The following is a 16,450-nucleotide window of genomic DNA, read 5'->3' on the forward strand; positions in this document are numbered from 1 at the left end:
CAGGAGTCAGGTCAAATGTTCATAGTTAAAGTAGTTGTAGTATTTTTTTTTTTCTTTGTTTTCTTTCCATTTACTATGTCAGGGATTTAAACTATGAAGTTAATCAGCAAACCCTCTTTTATATGCAGAAGGATGATTTTAAAGAGAAATCAAATATATTTAATATCTTGAAGGCATTAAAAAATGGTAATTGCTGCTCAGCAAGCTTTCAGTTAATAGCATTTAGAACTTCTGGGTTTTTTTGTGAAATTATTTGCCGGTATATTTGCCAGTATCTTCCATATTCGTCTCTGAGGTGCTCCACAGCTTAAAATTTTTTCGAATAAGCTGCCAAAAGAGAGAGGGTTTTTTGGTTTCACTGGTTCGTACTAGATATGGGGCTAGTTGTGGCAGATGAAAGGTGACACCATTTTCCTGTAACTCAGAGGTGAAAACAGAAGAATGATTTAACTTGAACATAGATGACTCCCTTTGGGAATGTGAAGGACAGTTACTTAATGTTTAAGACAACTATTTAAATTGTCTGAATTTGATAATCTTTGTTTTTTTTAAAGCATTAGTTGTAAACAAGGAAACTGTTGATGTGCCACACCATACTTACTGCAATAAGGAGATGTGAAATAATGAGAAATTTATCTATGCCCTGATATGGTTAGGTTTTGTGTCTCCACCCAAATCTCATCTTGAATTATAATGCCTGTAATCCCTACAATTCCTACAGTTTGAGGGAGAGGCCAGGTGAAGGTAATTGAATTATGAGCGCAGTTTCCCCCATGCTGTTCTCATGATAGTGAGTGAGTTCTCATGAAATCTGATGGTTTTATAAGAGACTCTTCCCACTTCACTCAGCACTTCTCATTCCTGCTGCCTTGTGAAGAAGGTGCCTTGCTTCCCCTTCCGCCTGAGGCCCCCCCAGCCATGCTGAATGAACTGTGAGTCAGCTAAAACTCCTTTATAAATTACCCAGTTTGGGGCAGTTCTTTGTAGCAGTATGAAAACGGACTAATGACAGTCGCTGACTGGTTCCTGAGACAGAGGTCCTAAAACCCTTAAAAACCTAAAATCTAAAACCAGATAGGATTTCTGGGAGAGTCTTTTGTTCTAATCTTTGATCTTTAACCTGGGCTCCTGACACAGAGCTCCTAATTCTCTTGGAATTTCCTAAGTGATAGGAGCATTGTTTGCTCTAATGAGGCAACTCTTGGTGGGCTCCTGGATGGGGCTGGTCACCAGAAGGACCAAGCCATGATTAGAAGCTTAACACATTCGGCTCTACCCGCTATCCTCTGGGAAGGGGAGTGGGGCTCGAAGTTGAGTTAATAAATCCATCATGCCTATTGGATGAAGCCTCCTCCATGAAAGTTCCTGAACTGGCAGCAGCTGCCAAACTGGAATAAGAGGAGCTGGGACTGGAGGAGCTGCAGGAGTCCTTGCCGCTGTCGGTGTTTGTGAGTGGCAGAGAGCCAGGCCTTGAGGGATGGGGTGTGCTGTGACGCCAGAGCTGGCGGTGCAGAAGGTGGTGGTCTACCCCCTGTTGCTGCTCAGTGTGGTGGATCAATTCAACTGATTTGGCAAGGCTGGAAACCAGAAGCAAGCTACTGGGGTCATGGCAAAAGAAAATACTTGATGTGTCCAAGAGTTTTGCAGTCCCTTTTTATGATAATGACTAAGTCCTTTTTTATGAAGATGACAAAGATGATTCTGTCTGATTTTTAGACCAAGATTATTTGGAAAACATATACGGAATGTTTAAGAAGGTAAATGCCAGAGAAAGAATATTTGAGTGGCACCACACAGGCCATAAACTTTACAAGAATGCCATTGCCATCAATGAAGTAATGAAATGATACTGCCCTAACTCTTGTTTTGCTCATTATTGATGTGAAACCCAAGGACCTGAGCCTGCCAACAGAAGCATATATTTCAGTGGAAGAAGTTCATGTGGATAGAACTACAACCATAAAAACATTTGAGCTTGTGACCAGTGAAACCAGAGCAGAGGAAACTGAGGCAGTCAGAGTCAAATGCTTGTTATGAGACATCAAAGACACTACCGTGGGCACTCTTTCTCAGCAGATTATAAAAAGTCTCTGCATGGCTTGAAGGGACTGAACTCCAAGCTTCTGGATATCAGGAGCTACCAGGTAAAAGTAGTGACAGGCAGGCTACCCATAGACCATCAGATCATCTACCTGCTGTAGGATGTCTTCAGCCTGCTGCCAGATGTCAGCCCTGATGAGTTTGTCAAGGCCTTTCACCTGAAGACTGACAACCACATGGAGGTGATATACGTGGCCTTGCTGGTCTGTTTTTGGCTGCCCTGCACAGCCTTATCAACAACAAGATTGCCAACCAGGATGCAGAGAAGAAAGAAGGACAGGAAAAGGAGAGAGCAAAAAGGATAGAAAAGATAAAGATAAAGAAAACATAAACAGTGATATAAAGGAAGAAGAGGAAAAGGAGAAAAAGTGAAAATGTAGCTTTTAAAATTTGTAAATTAACCTTATAAAGTAAATCAGTGTGCTGCTAGAAGGTTCTTGCTTGCTTTTAGTGCTTTTTGAAAAGCTGTTCTATTGACAGCCCTCTGCTTCTGGCCACCCTTGTTTTGGCATTACATGGAAGCAAATGGATAGAGGGACTGGTCTTGTACCTAATACTGCAGTTTCAACTGCTGTGAGTTGCGGATATAATAGCTCCGGCTTCAGATTGTGTGACAAAAATTAAGAGAAGTGAACATAACATTTTTGGTACTCTTCATTCTTTACCTGTAAAACCAAGAGTTGAATTTTCCCCCACCTTAAAAGACTCTTGGGGTCTATTTCTGGTAATTTACAAAATTCCTGAATGGAGTGCATGAATTCCACCCGTTCTCTGCCTTTTAACGCTTTTGAATTCTGACCCTTTTGAACTCTGTTGAGAAAATCACACCACATTTTGGATCTACATGTAGTTCTGGCATTCTTAGGGCTTGGGATCCAGCTTTATATTTTGTTTACCTTCAAAGAAACTTAAATGGTTTGCTTAAAAAACAAATAAACAAACAAAAAAAACTTCCTGAACTACCAGGTTCAGAGAGCTTCCAGGTTGTTGGACTCATGGAGTTGCTTGGGGGGTGCCACACACAGAGAAGTCATGGAAGCTCCAGCCCCTTCCAACATATACTTGGTAATATCAAGTATTTTATTAAAAAAATGAGTAAAACATAAATATTTCTTTGAGTTCTGTAAGCTGTCCTAGCAAACTGAATCTGAGGAGGGAGTTGTTGTGGGACCCTCCTGAATTATAAGCCAGTTGGTCAGAAGTATAGGTGACACTGTTACTTGTAGTTGTTGTCTGAAGTGGGGGGCAGTCTTGTTTGACAAGCCCGCAACCTGTGGGAGTTGACTCTGACCCCAGATAGTGTCAAAATTGAATTGAATTATAGTACACCGAGCTGGTGTTCACTGGAGAATTGCTTGCCGTGTGGAGAAAACCCCACACACACCTGGGGTCAGAATTGTTGAGTGGAGTATATGAGAGTATAGTAGGAAACCCCACAATCTCCAGGTCGACCAACTGGCTATAAATTGGGGGTTCCCATGACTCCCTCTTCAGGTTCAATTAATTTGCTAGAGTGGCTCATAGCACTCAGGGAAACATTTTACTTACATTTACCCATTTATTATGAAGGATAAATTAAAGGATACAATTGAACAGGTAGATGAAGAGGAGATACATAGAGTAAGGTTCAGGAAAGTCCCAAACATAGGAGCCTCTGTCCCCATGGAGTTGGGTGTGCCACCCTCCTGGCATATGGATATAATTAAGTAGCTCAAGAACATAAAACTGTTTGATGGGTTCTAATAAAGCAAGGAATTAAGGTTTTATATTAAAGTAGCTTTAATGAAAAGTGAATTCCATAAGATACAGAAGAACCTTGGTGCTTATATCTGCAATTCAGCTGGTGTTTTCTCTTCTCCAGTTTTTAGACTCTTTGAAGTAGCTTTTGCTCTTGCCAGTGGAGTGTCTGAGCACTGCTCACCCTGAGCAGATGAGAAGTTTGCTTCAAATCCAAGATGGTAAATTAAGGAGATTATCAAACAAATCTCTTGTGTGGTATCTTCTATCTTTATGAGAAATTAGTTAGGTACAGCATTTAATTCACTTTTTTTCTGTCTTGTAAGTTCTTGACAAAGTGTTTTGACATGTTTGTTAGGCAAGTTTCTAAGGTTTTTTTTTTTTTTTTTCACTTTATGAGATGATAAACTAGTTTGTGACATCAGCCTCAAAGTACCTGACTGTATGAGATGGATACCAAACCAAACTGTTTTTCTTGCTCTGAAACTCATCACAACACACTTCTGACACCAGGCAATCAGATGTACCCCATCTCCAACATATAACATGTGACCTTTGTATCTATCTTTTTTCACTTAGCATAATGTTTTTGAGGTTCATTCACATTTTAGCATATATCAATATTTCATTCCTTTTCGTGGCTGAATAAGATTCCATCACACACACACATATGCACACAGCACATTTTGTTTATTCATTCATCTCTTGATGGACATTTGGGTTCTTTCCACTTTTTGACTATTATAAATAGTATTGCTCTTTGTGTATAAATATTGGAATTCTTATAATTCTTTTCCATTTTAAGTCATATACCTAGGAGTAGAATTCCTGGGTGAGATTTGAATTCTCAGAAGCTACACTATTTTACATTTCCACTAACAAAATACAACAGTTCCAATTTCTCTTCATCTTGGACAACACTTGTTATTTTCCCTTTTTTTGGTTTTGGTTAGTTATTGCCATCCTGATGAGTATGAAATTGTATCTCATTGTGATTTCAATTTGTATTTCTCTAATATTAATTAGGGAAGGGGCTGAACTTCTTTTCCTGTGCTATTTGGCCATTTGTATATCTTCTTTGGAGAAATGTCTGTTCAAGTCCTTTGCTCATTTTCAGTGGGTTGGTTTTCTTTCTGTTATTAGAATTCTTTATGAGGAATTTGGCCCCAGGCCAAAATCTTACATGTGATGTTTGAGCCCACTATAGACAATTACAAGGCTTTATCTGACAAACTCAATGGGGGAAACTGTTTTCCTCATACCTAAGGAAATGTTGACCTAAAAGGAAGAGTTGAGGCACAAAATAGAATTTAAAGAGTTTACTTGAGCCAGAGTGAAGACAGCTGCCCCGATATGTGTTTAAGTTGCCTTGAGGAGTGTACCCTCAGCTCTTGTTACGAGCAAATTTTTAAAGGCAGGGAGAACAAGGAGTGGGCTGATACAAAGTTATTTGACAGAAATTCTCAGTAGTTGACAGGGATATCATTGTTCAGTGGTTGGCTATACATTGTTGAATTAGAGGGTATGAGTTAGGGTGTCCAGCATATGGCAGTTATGGCTTCTTCTTGTCAGTTAGCCTGGAGCCCACATAGCAAGTGGCTTCAAGAGATAATTATTTAGCTCAAGGCGGAGTGATGTGACTGCTCTTTCATTCCAGTGCCTCTCTGGACCTGATAGCTTAAATGGGCTTGCATTCCTCAGTTAAGTTTCTTTTTTTTTTTTCCATGCCAGTGTATGCTATTTTCTGGAGGTACTTACTGGCAGTGGCTGAGACTCCCTGCAGCCACGCTCACACACAGCTGCATTCCTAGCTCAGGTGACTGTTTGGAGGCCTTCTTATGAGGAGATGGGGGAGTTGGCTGAGGCACTTCCCAGGTACCTCCACTGAGGCTTCCTTTGGGAGGCTTTGACTAAGGTATTTCTCTCTGATCTGACTCAGTATTTTTCCACTTCTAGCCCTTCCTCCTCTGCTCCCCGTGGGCCCCTGGGTTCATAAAGATGCAGAGAGGAAGCAGGCTTCTTCAGGGCTTCTCAGCAGTGCGACAGTGTGCCCCACCCCGACAACCCTGCAGCGCATATTTATCTGACCCTTTCCTAGGGAAGTAATGAAACACTGGAGAACTAGCACCTCTCGTTTTGCCCCTTGCTTATACTGTGGCAAGAAGTGAATAAAGACTTGATTGTTACTTTTAGTTTGCCTTGTCCTTATTAACCACATCAACACCTGGCAGCTCAACGTGTTATATATTCTTGATAGTAGACCCTTATCAGATACATAATTTGCACATATTTTCTCCCACTCTGTAAGTTGTCTTCACTTTTTGGTAGTATCCTTTGGTGCACAAAAGTTTTAAATTTTGATTATTTGTGTATTTTTTCTTGCATTGCCCATGCTTTTAAGACTACTTAAGAATTCACTGCCAAACCTAAGGTTATGAAGATTTATCCCAGTGTTTTCTTCTAACATTTTTATAGTTTTAGCTCTTACATTTAGGCCATTGATCCATTTTGAGTTAATTTTTGTATATGATGTAAGGTAAGGGGTCCAGCTTCACTCATGCATTCATCCATCCATATACATGCATGTAGATATCAAGTTTTCCTAGTAGCATTATTGTTGAAGAGACCATTCTTTCTCCGTTGGATGGTCTTGGCATCCTTGATGAAAATCAGTTGACCATATATGTGAGGGTTTATTTCAGAACTTTCAGTTCTGATCCATTGAATGTTTGTCTATCTGCTCATACCAAACTATTTTGGTAACAGTTCCTTTGTAGTGAGTTTTGAAATTGACAAGTGTTTTAAGTCCTCTAACATTTTCCTTTTTCAAGATTTTGTTATTTGGGATGCCTTGCAATTCTATCTGAATTTTAGGATCAGCTTTTCTGTTTCTACAGAAAAGGTTGTTGGGATTTTGATAGAAATTGCATTGACAATGTAGATCAGTTTGAGGAGTATTACCATCTTACTAAATATTACAGTCCATTAACATAGGATGCCTTTTCTCTGATTTAGATATTCTTTAATTTCTTTTAACAATTTTTTTTTTTTTTTGAGACAGTCTCACTCTGTCACCCAGGCTGGAGTGCAGTGGCACAATCTCGGCTCACTGCAACCTCTGCCTCCTGGGTTCAAGCAATTTTCCTGCCTCAGCCTCCTGAGTAGGTCGGATTACAGGCACACACCACCAGGCCCGACTAATTTTTGTATGTTGTTAGTAGAGACGGGGTTTCACCATGTTGGCCAGGCCAGTCTTGAACTCCTGATCTTGTAATCTGCCCTCCTCAGCCTCCCAAAATGCTGGGATTACAGGCATGAGCCACCACATCTGGCCAGTGTACAAATCTTATACCTCTTTGATTAAATTGATTCCCAAGTATTTTACTACTTTTTATGCTATCATAAGTGGAATTGTTTTATTTCCTTTTCTACTTGTTCATTGCTAATGTATAGGAATACAATTGATTTTTTGTGTTGATCTTTTACATTGCAACTTTGCTGAATTAATTTATTAGATCTAATAGTTATTTTGTGACTTCTTTAGGATCTACAAATAGAAATTATTCTGTTTCTTTGTTTCCAATTTGGATCTCTTTTATTTCTTATTCATGCCTAATTGCTGTGGCTAGAACTTATAGTACAAAGTTGTACAAAATGGTACAAAGTTGAACAGTGAAAGAAGCCTTCCTTGTCGTGTTCTTGATCTGAGGAGGAAAGCATTCATTCTTTTACCATTGATGTTAGCTATTATATACTGCTTTTATATTTATATTTTATATATTACATTGTATTCCATTTTTCTTTTATTTGTGATACACATTGCAAATATATAGAAAACTTCAGAGGGTTGTAAAACACGTATCCATTATAGACCTCATTCTTCGCTTTTGGAAAAATTGCATCAGACATTGGAATTAGATCATGTAAATTCACTAGTACCATGCCATTTTGACCAAATTGGTTATGGGAAGGGAATCACAAAACTGTGTGGAATTATTTTTAAATTGATTTGATAAAATTTCTACTTATTTTGATCTGAGATTTGGTCAAAGCAAATTTGATACCATTAATAGGAAAATCTAGAGAAATAGTGGCTGTTGTTTCGCAGAATCTCATGAATCGCAGAACTAGAAGCAACCTCCAGTTTTGAGCTCTATTCTCGAAAGGATCAGGAATTGGAATCGTTTCACTTGGAAAAAGAGAAATGGGAACATAAAATATTTGTACTATCAGAGGAAGAAGGGAAAGAGAGTTTTTGTTTTAATTTAGGCAGACTCAGGTCAGCTAGATGGTTTTAATAGGCCCAATATAAAGCAAGAACTATCTATCAGTGAACTGCCTCTCACAATAGTGAGTGTCCCATCACCAGGAGGGAAAAGCTGAGGTGAGATGACTCATTGGAGATGCTGCAGAATGACAAGCAGAGGTGTTAAGGTGCACCTGCAGCCAATGTTCTCTCATTCTACAGATTAACCACCAGGAAAAGGAACTTAAGAATGCCTATCATCATGATCTAATAAAAAGCATAGGCCAAGCAGACACTATGAAAAACAGCCAATACTTTTCTCAGCCAGTGATGACAGAACTTGCTACAGCAATATCTGTAGGTGATAATCCATTGTCAGAATACTGGCTCACGTGAATTAAGAAACAAATACCACTAGGAGGAAAAGAGAAGATAGAGCTCACCTCTTAATTACAAGGGGTGAGGGGAAGAAAAAGATAAGATACAGAAATAGATTCAAAAGTCTAGTGACTGAAAGATATTTTTTTCACATGTGGAATAAATAAGGACAGGAATAGGGGCCTATCCCTTTTAGTTTGTTTCATTTTTAAGTTTATAAGAAAACATTTGTATCTCTGCTATTTTGAATCTCGAGTGTTTCAAAATCGTTTTTTTGAGTAGTTGTGAAGAATTGGCAGTGCCATAGCACTATTTTTAAGCCTTAAATGTAGAAAATGAGATTAGGGTTACACAAAGCTGTAAGTCAGATTTAAATTATTATTATTATTTTTAGGGAGCAGGTCATACTGTATTGCTTAGGCTGCTCTCAAACTCCTGGTCTTCAGTGATCCTCCTGCCTCACCCTTCTGAGTTGCTAGGATTACAGATGCGAGCCACCCAAAAGTCAGGCTTTAATCGGTCTCAGAGAAACCACATATTGTCAAGAAGTGAGATTATTCCAAATATGGTACATTTACTTTATTATTATTTACTTTGGTGGTGTCACTACTCCTTCTTGTCCTGTCCCAAGTTCTGATCGTCCCCTGAGTTCTTCTTCCTTTGTACCCTCCATCAAGCGATCTGTCATGTGGGAGGGACAGTGGGAGAGGTAGCTAGTGGTTCTCTCCAATGCCATGAATATGGCAGAGCTATCTCAGAAGCCAAGGAAGTAATGACAGTCTAACTGTTACAATAAAAATGACTGCCAATTTTGAATACCTAACATGCCAGATACTATACTAGGTGTTTGGTGCTCTTTGTGAACTTATATAGACCATCTCCCAGTAGATGAAAAGAGTTATTTACGGGATTGAATTCTTTGACACTTTGAATTCTAGATGCTAGATATAATGGATTGGTGTCCTACAGTTTGGGATCCCACAATTTGTAGGCTCATGTTAGCTTTCGAGAGCCTGGCTGGCTTTGCCTGAAGTAAAATTGTGAAGTAGATATGGCACATGTTAAGCACTCTCTGCTTCCCCACCCTTGGTTTAGGGTTACTAACATTCCTTTGGTAACTGCTAAGTAACTTGTCTCAGCAATCTTTTCTAAGAATTGAAACTCTGTCAACTTCCTTACCCCTCTCAAGTATCTGTTCCTTTCAGGAGGTACATCCTCTTAATATCCTCCAGTCCGCCTCTACTTGACTCTCAAGCCAAATAAGAGAAAAATATAAAAATTCTTAATACAATGGACTATACTGGCATTTGAAGTACATTCTTTGATGTTTGAGGTAAAATACCATCAATTATGATTTATTAGCACAAACAACATTGGAAGATAAAAGCACTTAGTTGCACAAATCCTTACATAGCCAACAGGAAGACAACCTTGGTATGATTCCTAGAATTCAGGAATAAGGGCTTCTTCCGTGGTGGACCTGCAACCAACAGGCAAAGCTGGATGCCTAAGCATAGCCTTTTATATAATGGGCTGGGTTGAACAATCTAGTTCTACCTTATTCTCTGAAGGACTTCTCTTAGTAGGAAAGGGGCTTATGTTAAGATGTTTTAATCCAAGGGGTAAGCCACGCAGTTGGAATAGAATTTTTAATATATCCAAAGGAAATGAAGTCATTATGTCAAAAAGATATCTGCACTCCAGTGTTCGTTGCAGCACTATTCACAATAGCCAAGATATGGAATCTACCTAAATGTCCATCAGTAAACGAATGGATAGAGAGAATGTGGGATATATACGCAGTGGAATACTATTCACTCTTAAAAAAAGAAGAAAATCTGTCGTTTGGAACAACATGGATGAACCTAAAAGACATAAGTTCAATAAACCAGGGGCTAGGAGGATGGGGGACTTTGGGGAGATGGTGGTGAAAGGGCACAAAATTTCAGTTAGATAGGAGAAATAAGTTCAGAGATCTATTGTACAACATGGTGACTTTAGTTGATGACAATGTATTGTATTTTGAAAATCACTAAGAAAGTAGACTTTGGCTACTTTCAGATGCACTGGCTCATGCCTGCAATCCCAACACTTTTGGAGGCCAACGTGGGAGAATTGCTTGAGCCCGGGAATGAGACCAGCCAGGGCAACATAGTGAGACCCTGTCTCTACCAAAAGAAACAAAACAAAACAAAATTAGGTGTGGTTGTGTGTACCAGTGGTCCCAGCTACTTGGGAGGCTAAGGTTAGAGGATCACTTGAGCCTAGGAAGTTGAGGCTATGGTGGGCTGTGATTGCACCGCCGTACTCCAGCCTGGACAACAGGAGTGAGACCCTGGCTTTTAAAAATAATAATTAAGGCTGGGCATGGTGGCTCACACATGTAATCCTAGCACTTTAGGAGGCCATGGTGGGAGGATCTCTTGAGCCCAGGAGTTGGAGACCAGCCTGGGCAAGATGCTGAGACTCCCATCTCTAAAAAAAAGGGTTTTTTTTTTTTTTTAATAGTAATTTTAAAAATGTAGATTTTACACGTCCTCACAACAAAAATAAGTGTGTGGAATAATGCATATGTTATTTAGCTTGATTGAGCCATTCCATAATATATACCTAGTTCAGAATATCATGTTATACATAATAAATATATAACTTTTATTTGTCAATTAAAAGTGTAAAATAAAATGAAAAAGAATTTTTATTTCTCTGACTAGCTGTCTTGCAATGATTTAACATTTCTTTTTCTCCTAGGGAAAAGTTAACCATTGGATGCCACCAGCTGGTTGAGATGGCGTATACCATGCAGCAGTGCAATGCATCTGTTTATATGGAGGCCAAAAACAGGGGATGGTGTGAAGACATGCTGAACTATAGGATATAAGTACTGATTTGTAACTTTAAAGGAATTGCATTTGTCCTTAAGAATAACAAAGTAGTTTTCAATCTGGTCAGTCTTTTGGGCCAAACCCAAGAGAATTTTAAGAAATGTTTCATAGGTACAAAAAAGTGATCGCCTATTACTGACAATCTCGTTGAAGCTCTAAAAAGCCTAATGTGTCCACTATGGAATAAACTCCATAGACTCCTCTCTTCTGGAGTTCGCAATGCCTCCCTACCTCTACTCTTGATAGTGAGCCAGTATCTCTAAGGAAAGGAGAGACGTATTTTTAGTCATCCTGGGGCAGAGCCACTGTGGCATCTGAGGAAGACCCAGAGTACAGTATTAGCATTTCTCTCAACCCTAGGTATGGGCATGTGACCAGAGACACTGCCAAACCCTAAGAAATCATTAGGACGTGATCATGCTCACTATATTCCACAAATGAAATCTTACTGTGGGCCGTTTTTTGTGATCAAACTGTCATCCATGTTGACCTGGTGAAAATAACACCCTCCTTCACCTCCCTCAAGGTAATGAAAGTAGAAATTTGACTTAAGCTCCTCCTTTCTTATACAGCCTTTCCTTCTGTGGGCTTGTCACTTTTCAGTGCATTTCTAGTGGGGAAGAGCAGGGCGACCCCTCTGCTGAGTTTCTCCTTAAATGTGAAGCCTAATAGATTTCTGTAATAGAATTTGGTGGCAGTGACTGATGTTTGCCTCTAGCTAAAACCAACTGTTAAGCTGACTTTTTAGTTATGGGATAAGTTGGAAATCCTTGTTTACTGGAATGTATTATGCTTTTGTTAACACATTAGATTAAATCAAATTTGGTATTCTATTATAAATGTTTATTTTCAAAGCAATAAATAACTTATTTTGGTAAGATTTGGCTTTTTACTTCTAAATTGTTTCTGATATGTATATAAGGTATGATTATAAAAGTGACTCTCTCCAATAAAAGAGAACTTGTTCAGGATATTCACTAGTTGGTGTAGGACCTGTTAAGCTTTGGGTTTGCCAGATTAGGAAACCACACCACCAGCTACACCACCAGCTGCACAGATGGGGCTCCAAGTGCCATCAGAGATAGGAGCTTCTGGGCAAATGGAGAAACTTTAAGAGGGCATCTCTGCTCTCTGCCTCTTTCCTTTTCTTTCCTGAGAAGCCAAATATACATTCATCTGTTGCCTGCACACTCCCACAAAAAGAACTTTTTTTCAAATCTTTATCCCTCAACTTCTAGTTGTTATTGATGGGTTTTTGTTTTTCCTTGTTCTGGTACCTCCTCCTCTTTTTTTTTTTGTTACCTCTTTGATATAGGTTAATCCTTTCCATAAAATTTCTTTTCAGTCCTATCACATATTTACCCTTATGTCTATTTCAGTCTTTATTTAAAAACCTTTTCAATGTTATTGAGATGTGAAGGTGTCCTTTCTATTTGTTGTCCTAATCATGTTGAGAGTTCCTTTACATTAATGGTTTGCAGCTTACTTTTTTTTTTTTTTTTTTTTTTTTTTTTTGAGGCAGAGTCTCACTCTGTCACCCAGGCTGGAGTGTAGTGGCTTGATCTCGGCTCACTGCAACCTCTGCCTCTCGAGTTCAATCAATTCTCATACCTCAGCTTCCCAAGTAGCTGGGATTACAGGCATGCGCCATTACTCCTGGCTAATTTTTTCTGTATTTTTAGTAGACACGGGATCTCACCGTGTTTGCCAAGCTGGTCTCGAACTCCTGACCTCAAGTTATCCACCTACTTTCGCCTCCCAAAGTGCTGGGATTACAGGCATGAACCACCACACTTGGCCTTTGAAACTTACTTTTACAAAAGATAGTTTATTTCTCTCCTGGGAAGACCAGGGAACATCCTCTGGTTTGGCGGGTCTCCAGCTCTCTCCATATTCTGAGCCAAGGAACAGCTGGCTAAAGAATTGAAGTCTGTTGTGTGCCCACAGGGTCCTCTTGTTAAGACCTGCAATGGTCAGTTGTGACCGCACAGATTAGAACTTGACAGATGGGTTAATCCCACTTTCATATTGTGGATCTTTGTCACATGAAAGACCAGGTGACACAAGAAAGATCTGAAGCTCTATGTCCTTGGTATTTTGAACATCATTTTAAGGGAGAGCAAAAGTCCTTTCATTATCAATCCAGGTTTATTTAGATGGTGTCTTGGTCAGCTTTCAGAGCCTAGGTCACGTTGTTCATATTCTTGACTTTTTGCTCCCTTAGCTAGTATGACAGGTTGGGATGAATTTTCCTCTTTCCTCAAAGGGTGGTGACTACATCCAGCCTCTCAGAATATAATACTATCCATGGCCCTTTTCTGACTTCAAGATTGGACAGGCCAGTCACACTCCTATTTATTGGGTATTTTGCTAATAAAACTCACTCCAGTGAATAGAACTGAGCTCCATGAAGGCAGGAACTACACTGTGTCTAGTGTCTCATAGTTGTGGTTAGTTAATATTTTTGACAAATTGACCTGCAGGCTCACCTACTTTAAAAAAAAGACATACTTTACCTTTGCCTACCAAAGTTTGACTTGAAAGCTTCTAAGTTTGTCTGGTCTGTCAGGTGAAAAGCCACTCAGTAAAGTCAAACAGATATACCTCTTTTAGATCTTGGAATATGCCCCACAGAAATGGATTCTTCTGGAGCCAGAGTACCTCGAGGTATTGGCTTTCCTGAGGGTTTTAGTATTAATTACATATACTTGTATTTTAAAAAATCCATCTTTATATTCATGGAATTCTTTAATATCTTTGGCTGTTGTTAAAAGCAAGAATTGGTCCCCCTGAGGGTTTGTAGACTAGTTTTGGCCTGTGACAGGAATCCTTCTTAATTCTGATCTAGCTTTGTTTATGAACTAGGTGTAGTTTGTCTCAAATTAATTCTGGATGTTGAAAACCCTGAGGACAGATTCTTAAGCAGAATTACCAATTATAAACCTGGAAGGTGAGGTGGTGGACACCCAGATCTGAGCTACTAGCTTGGTTCAGTCTTCTTGAAGCACAAGCCATTTTCAACATCCTGTTCTTTATTTCTAATGAGGTAAAATATGGACATGTTCTAGCCCTTCTTCTAAGCTTGATATTTTAAAGGTTTAGTACCACTTTGGTTAAGCTAGAAAAACAAAACTTTTTTTCCTTCGTAAGTGTAGAGTTCTGTGAGTTCTGTCAAACATGTAATCATCAAGTCAAGATACTAAAGTCACACCACCCCTAAATATTCCCTCATTTCCCTTTGTAATTAACTCCCATCCCTGTCTCAGGAGGCCATTGATGTGTTTGCCATCCCTGTAGTTTTTCCATTCCTGAATGCTATATAAATGGGGACTGTTTTTTTTAGAGACAGGGTCTTGCTATGTTGCCCAAGGCTTGAGTGCAGTGGCTGTTCACAGATATTATAGCATACTACAGCCTTGAACTCCTGGGCTCAGGCAATCGTCTCACCTCAGCCTCCTGAGTAGCTGGGATTACAGGTACATGCCACCATGCCCGCTAATGGAGGCTTTTGAGTCTGGCTTTTCATTTGGCATGATGCTTGAGACTTACCCATATCAGTAGTTCATTCTTTTATTCCCAAGAAGTATTGCATTGCCATGGATGTACAAATTTATTCATTCACCAGGTGGAAGGCTACTTCATTGAATTCAGTTTTTGGTGTTTATGAATAAGGCTGCTATCTTCACATACAGGTTTGTGTGAATATTTTCCTTCACTTGGGTACTATGAATGGGATTGCTTTGTCACAGATTAGAAAGTGGATAGATCATTTTTAAAACTGCCTGTGCACCTTTGCAGTTCCTCCAGCAATGTATAAGAGTTCAAGTTGCTCTGCAACCTAAGCAGAATTTGGTATATTCAGTTTCAATAGATGTATGCCATTTTGGTTTTAATTTACATTTTCTTCATGACTGATTTATGATAGTATCTTTCTGTGTTCTTAGTGGCATCCACTTCTTTTGCAAAGTGTTTTCAAATATTTTACCCATTTAAAAATTGTTTTAACAGATCTCATCTTATTACCTTGCTGGATATTTCAGTTCATCTCAGTAGTTTCATTACTCCAAGTTAGGTCTTTCTGTGTGTCTTTTTTTCTGGCTAAAATTATGTTACTCCCTTTGGTCATCCTGAGCAAATGTGTAGCCTCTATTCATATATGCCTCTTACACACAGGCATTACACACAGATCCAGCATAATGATTGAGTTTGCTTCTCACCTTTGTTCAATCCCCAGTAAGGTGTGGAGCTATTAATAGAGTATTTTATTGGCCAAGATTATTGGTGCTCATAGGTTGAAGAACCCAGGACATTCACATGAGTTTGTATGTTCCTCTTTATAAACTCTACTTGTTGTTCAAAGTGTCATTATTACTCTTGAGAAACTTGCAGTTTTGTTATGAAGGATATCTGCAATTCATAGCAATTACTCCTTTTTAACCTAGAGACACTGATTTAACGTAATAAAACCTGTTTACAGGACCAAATTTGTAGCTCAGCCTTACCAAGGATTTAAGGATTCATATATGAGTGTTTTTCTTTCTCCCTTACACCTAATTAACCTTGTATTTTATGTCTCACTTGCTGACTCTTCAGATCTTTGCAACAAAAAGCAGCTGCGTGTAAATTACAACAGCAACTGAGTTTTTCACTCCTCTGAAGGCAACGCTGCAGTTACAGAAATGTCCTACTGGGGCTCCTCCTTTGCCTTCTTCAATTTTGAGAATTCTGAGGTGAGGAGAGGTAATAAGGTACACACCTAATTTGTTAATTAAGCAAGGATTCTAGTGATATATCACATACCCAAATCCTGGATTTTCCCTAAAATATGATTATTATATTGGGAATTTGAAAACACGCTGAGCAGTGGTAAAGTACATGACACACTAGAAGCCAAAAATCAGAACCCTACATTTAAAGTTCATAATAAAAGATCCATGCCTGAGTATAACCAATAATATTTGGTTAATTTTAGATATTTTATAGTTTTGCTACCTTTTAGGAGATTTAGAGTGTTTTATTAAAATTGACCAGAAGTGTGGTATTACCATATTATTTTGAAACTATTCAAAAATTCCTACTGGTTAAAAAGTTTTTTTTAAATTGTGCT

The 16,450-nt window shown here is 38.9% G+C and overlaps 1 protein-coding gene across 1 annotated transcript in view; it reads left to right on the forward strand.

Annotated features, from left to right (window-relative positions):
* Positions 1–12,314, forward strand: part of SWT1 (SWT1 RNA endoribonuclease homolog) — a 139,966-nt gene extending 127,652 nt beyond the window's left edge. The window contains 1 exon segment of the mRNA XM_017848065.1: positions 11,210–12,314. Within this exon segment, the coding sequence (XP_017703554.1) occupies positions 11,210–11,339 (130 nt within the window). The 3' untranslated portion in view covers positions 11,340–12,314.
* The last annotated feature ends 4,136 nt before the right edge of the window (positions 12,315–16,450 follow it).

The sequence above is a fragment of the Rhinopithecus bieti genome, unplaced genomic scaffold (assembly GCF_001698545.2).
Source record: "Rhinopithecus bieti isolate Rb0 unplaced genomic scaffold, ASM169854v2 scaffold_27006, whole genome shotgun sequence".
Taxonomy (NCBI): Eukaryota; Metazoa; Chordata; class Mammalia; order Primates; family Cercopithecidae; genus Rhinopithecus; species Rhinopithecus bieti.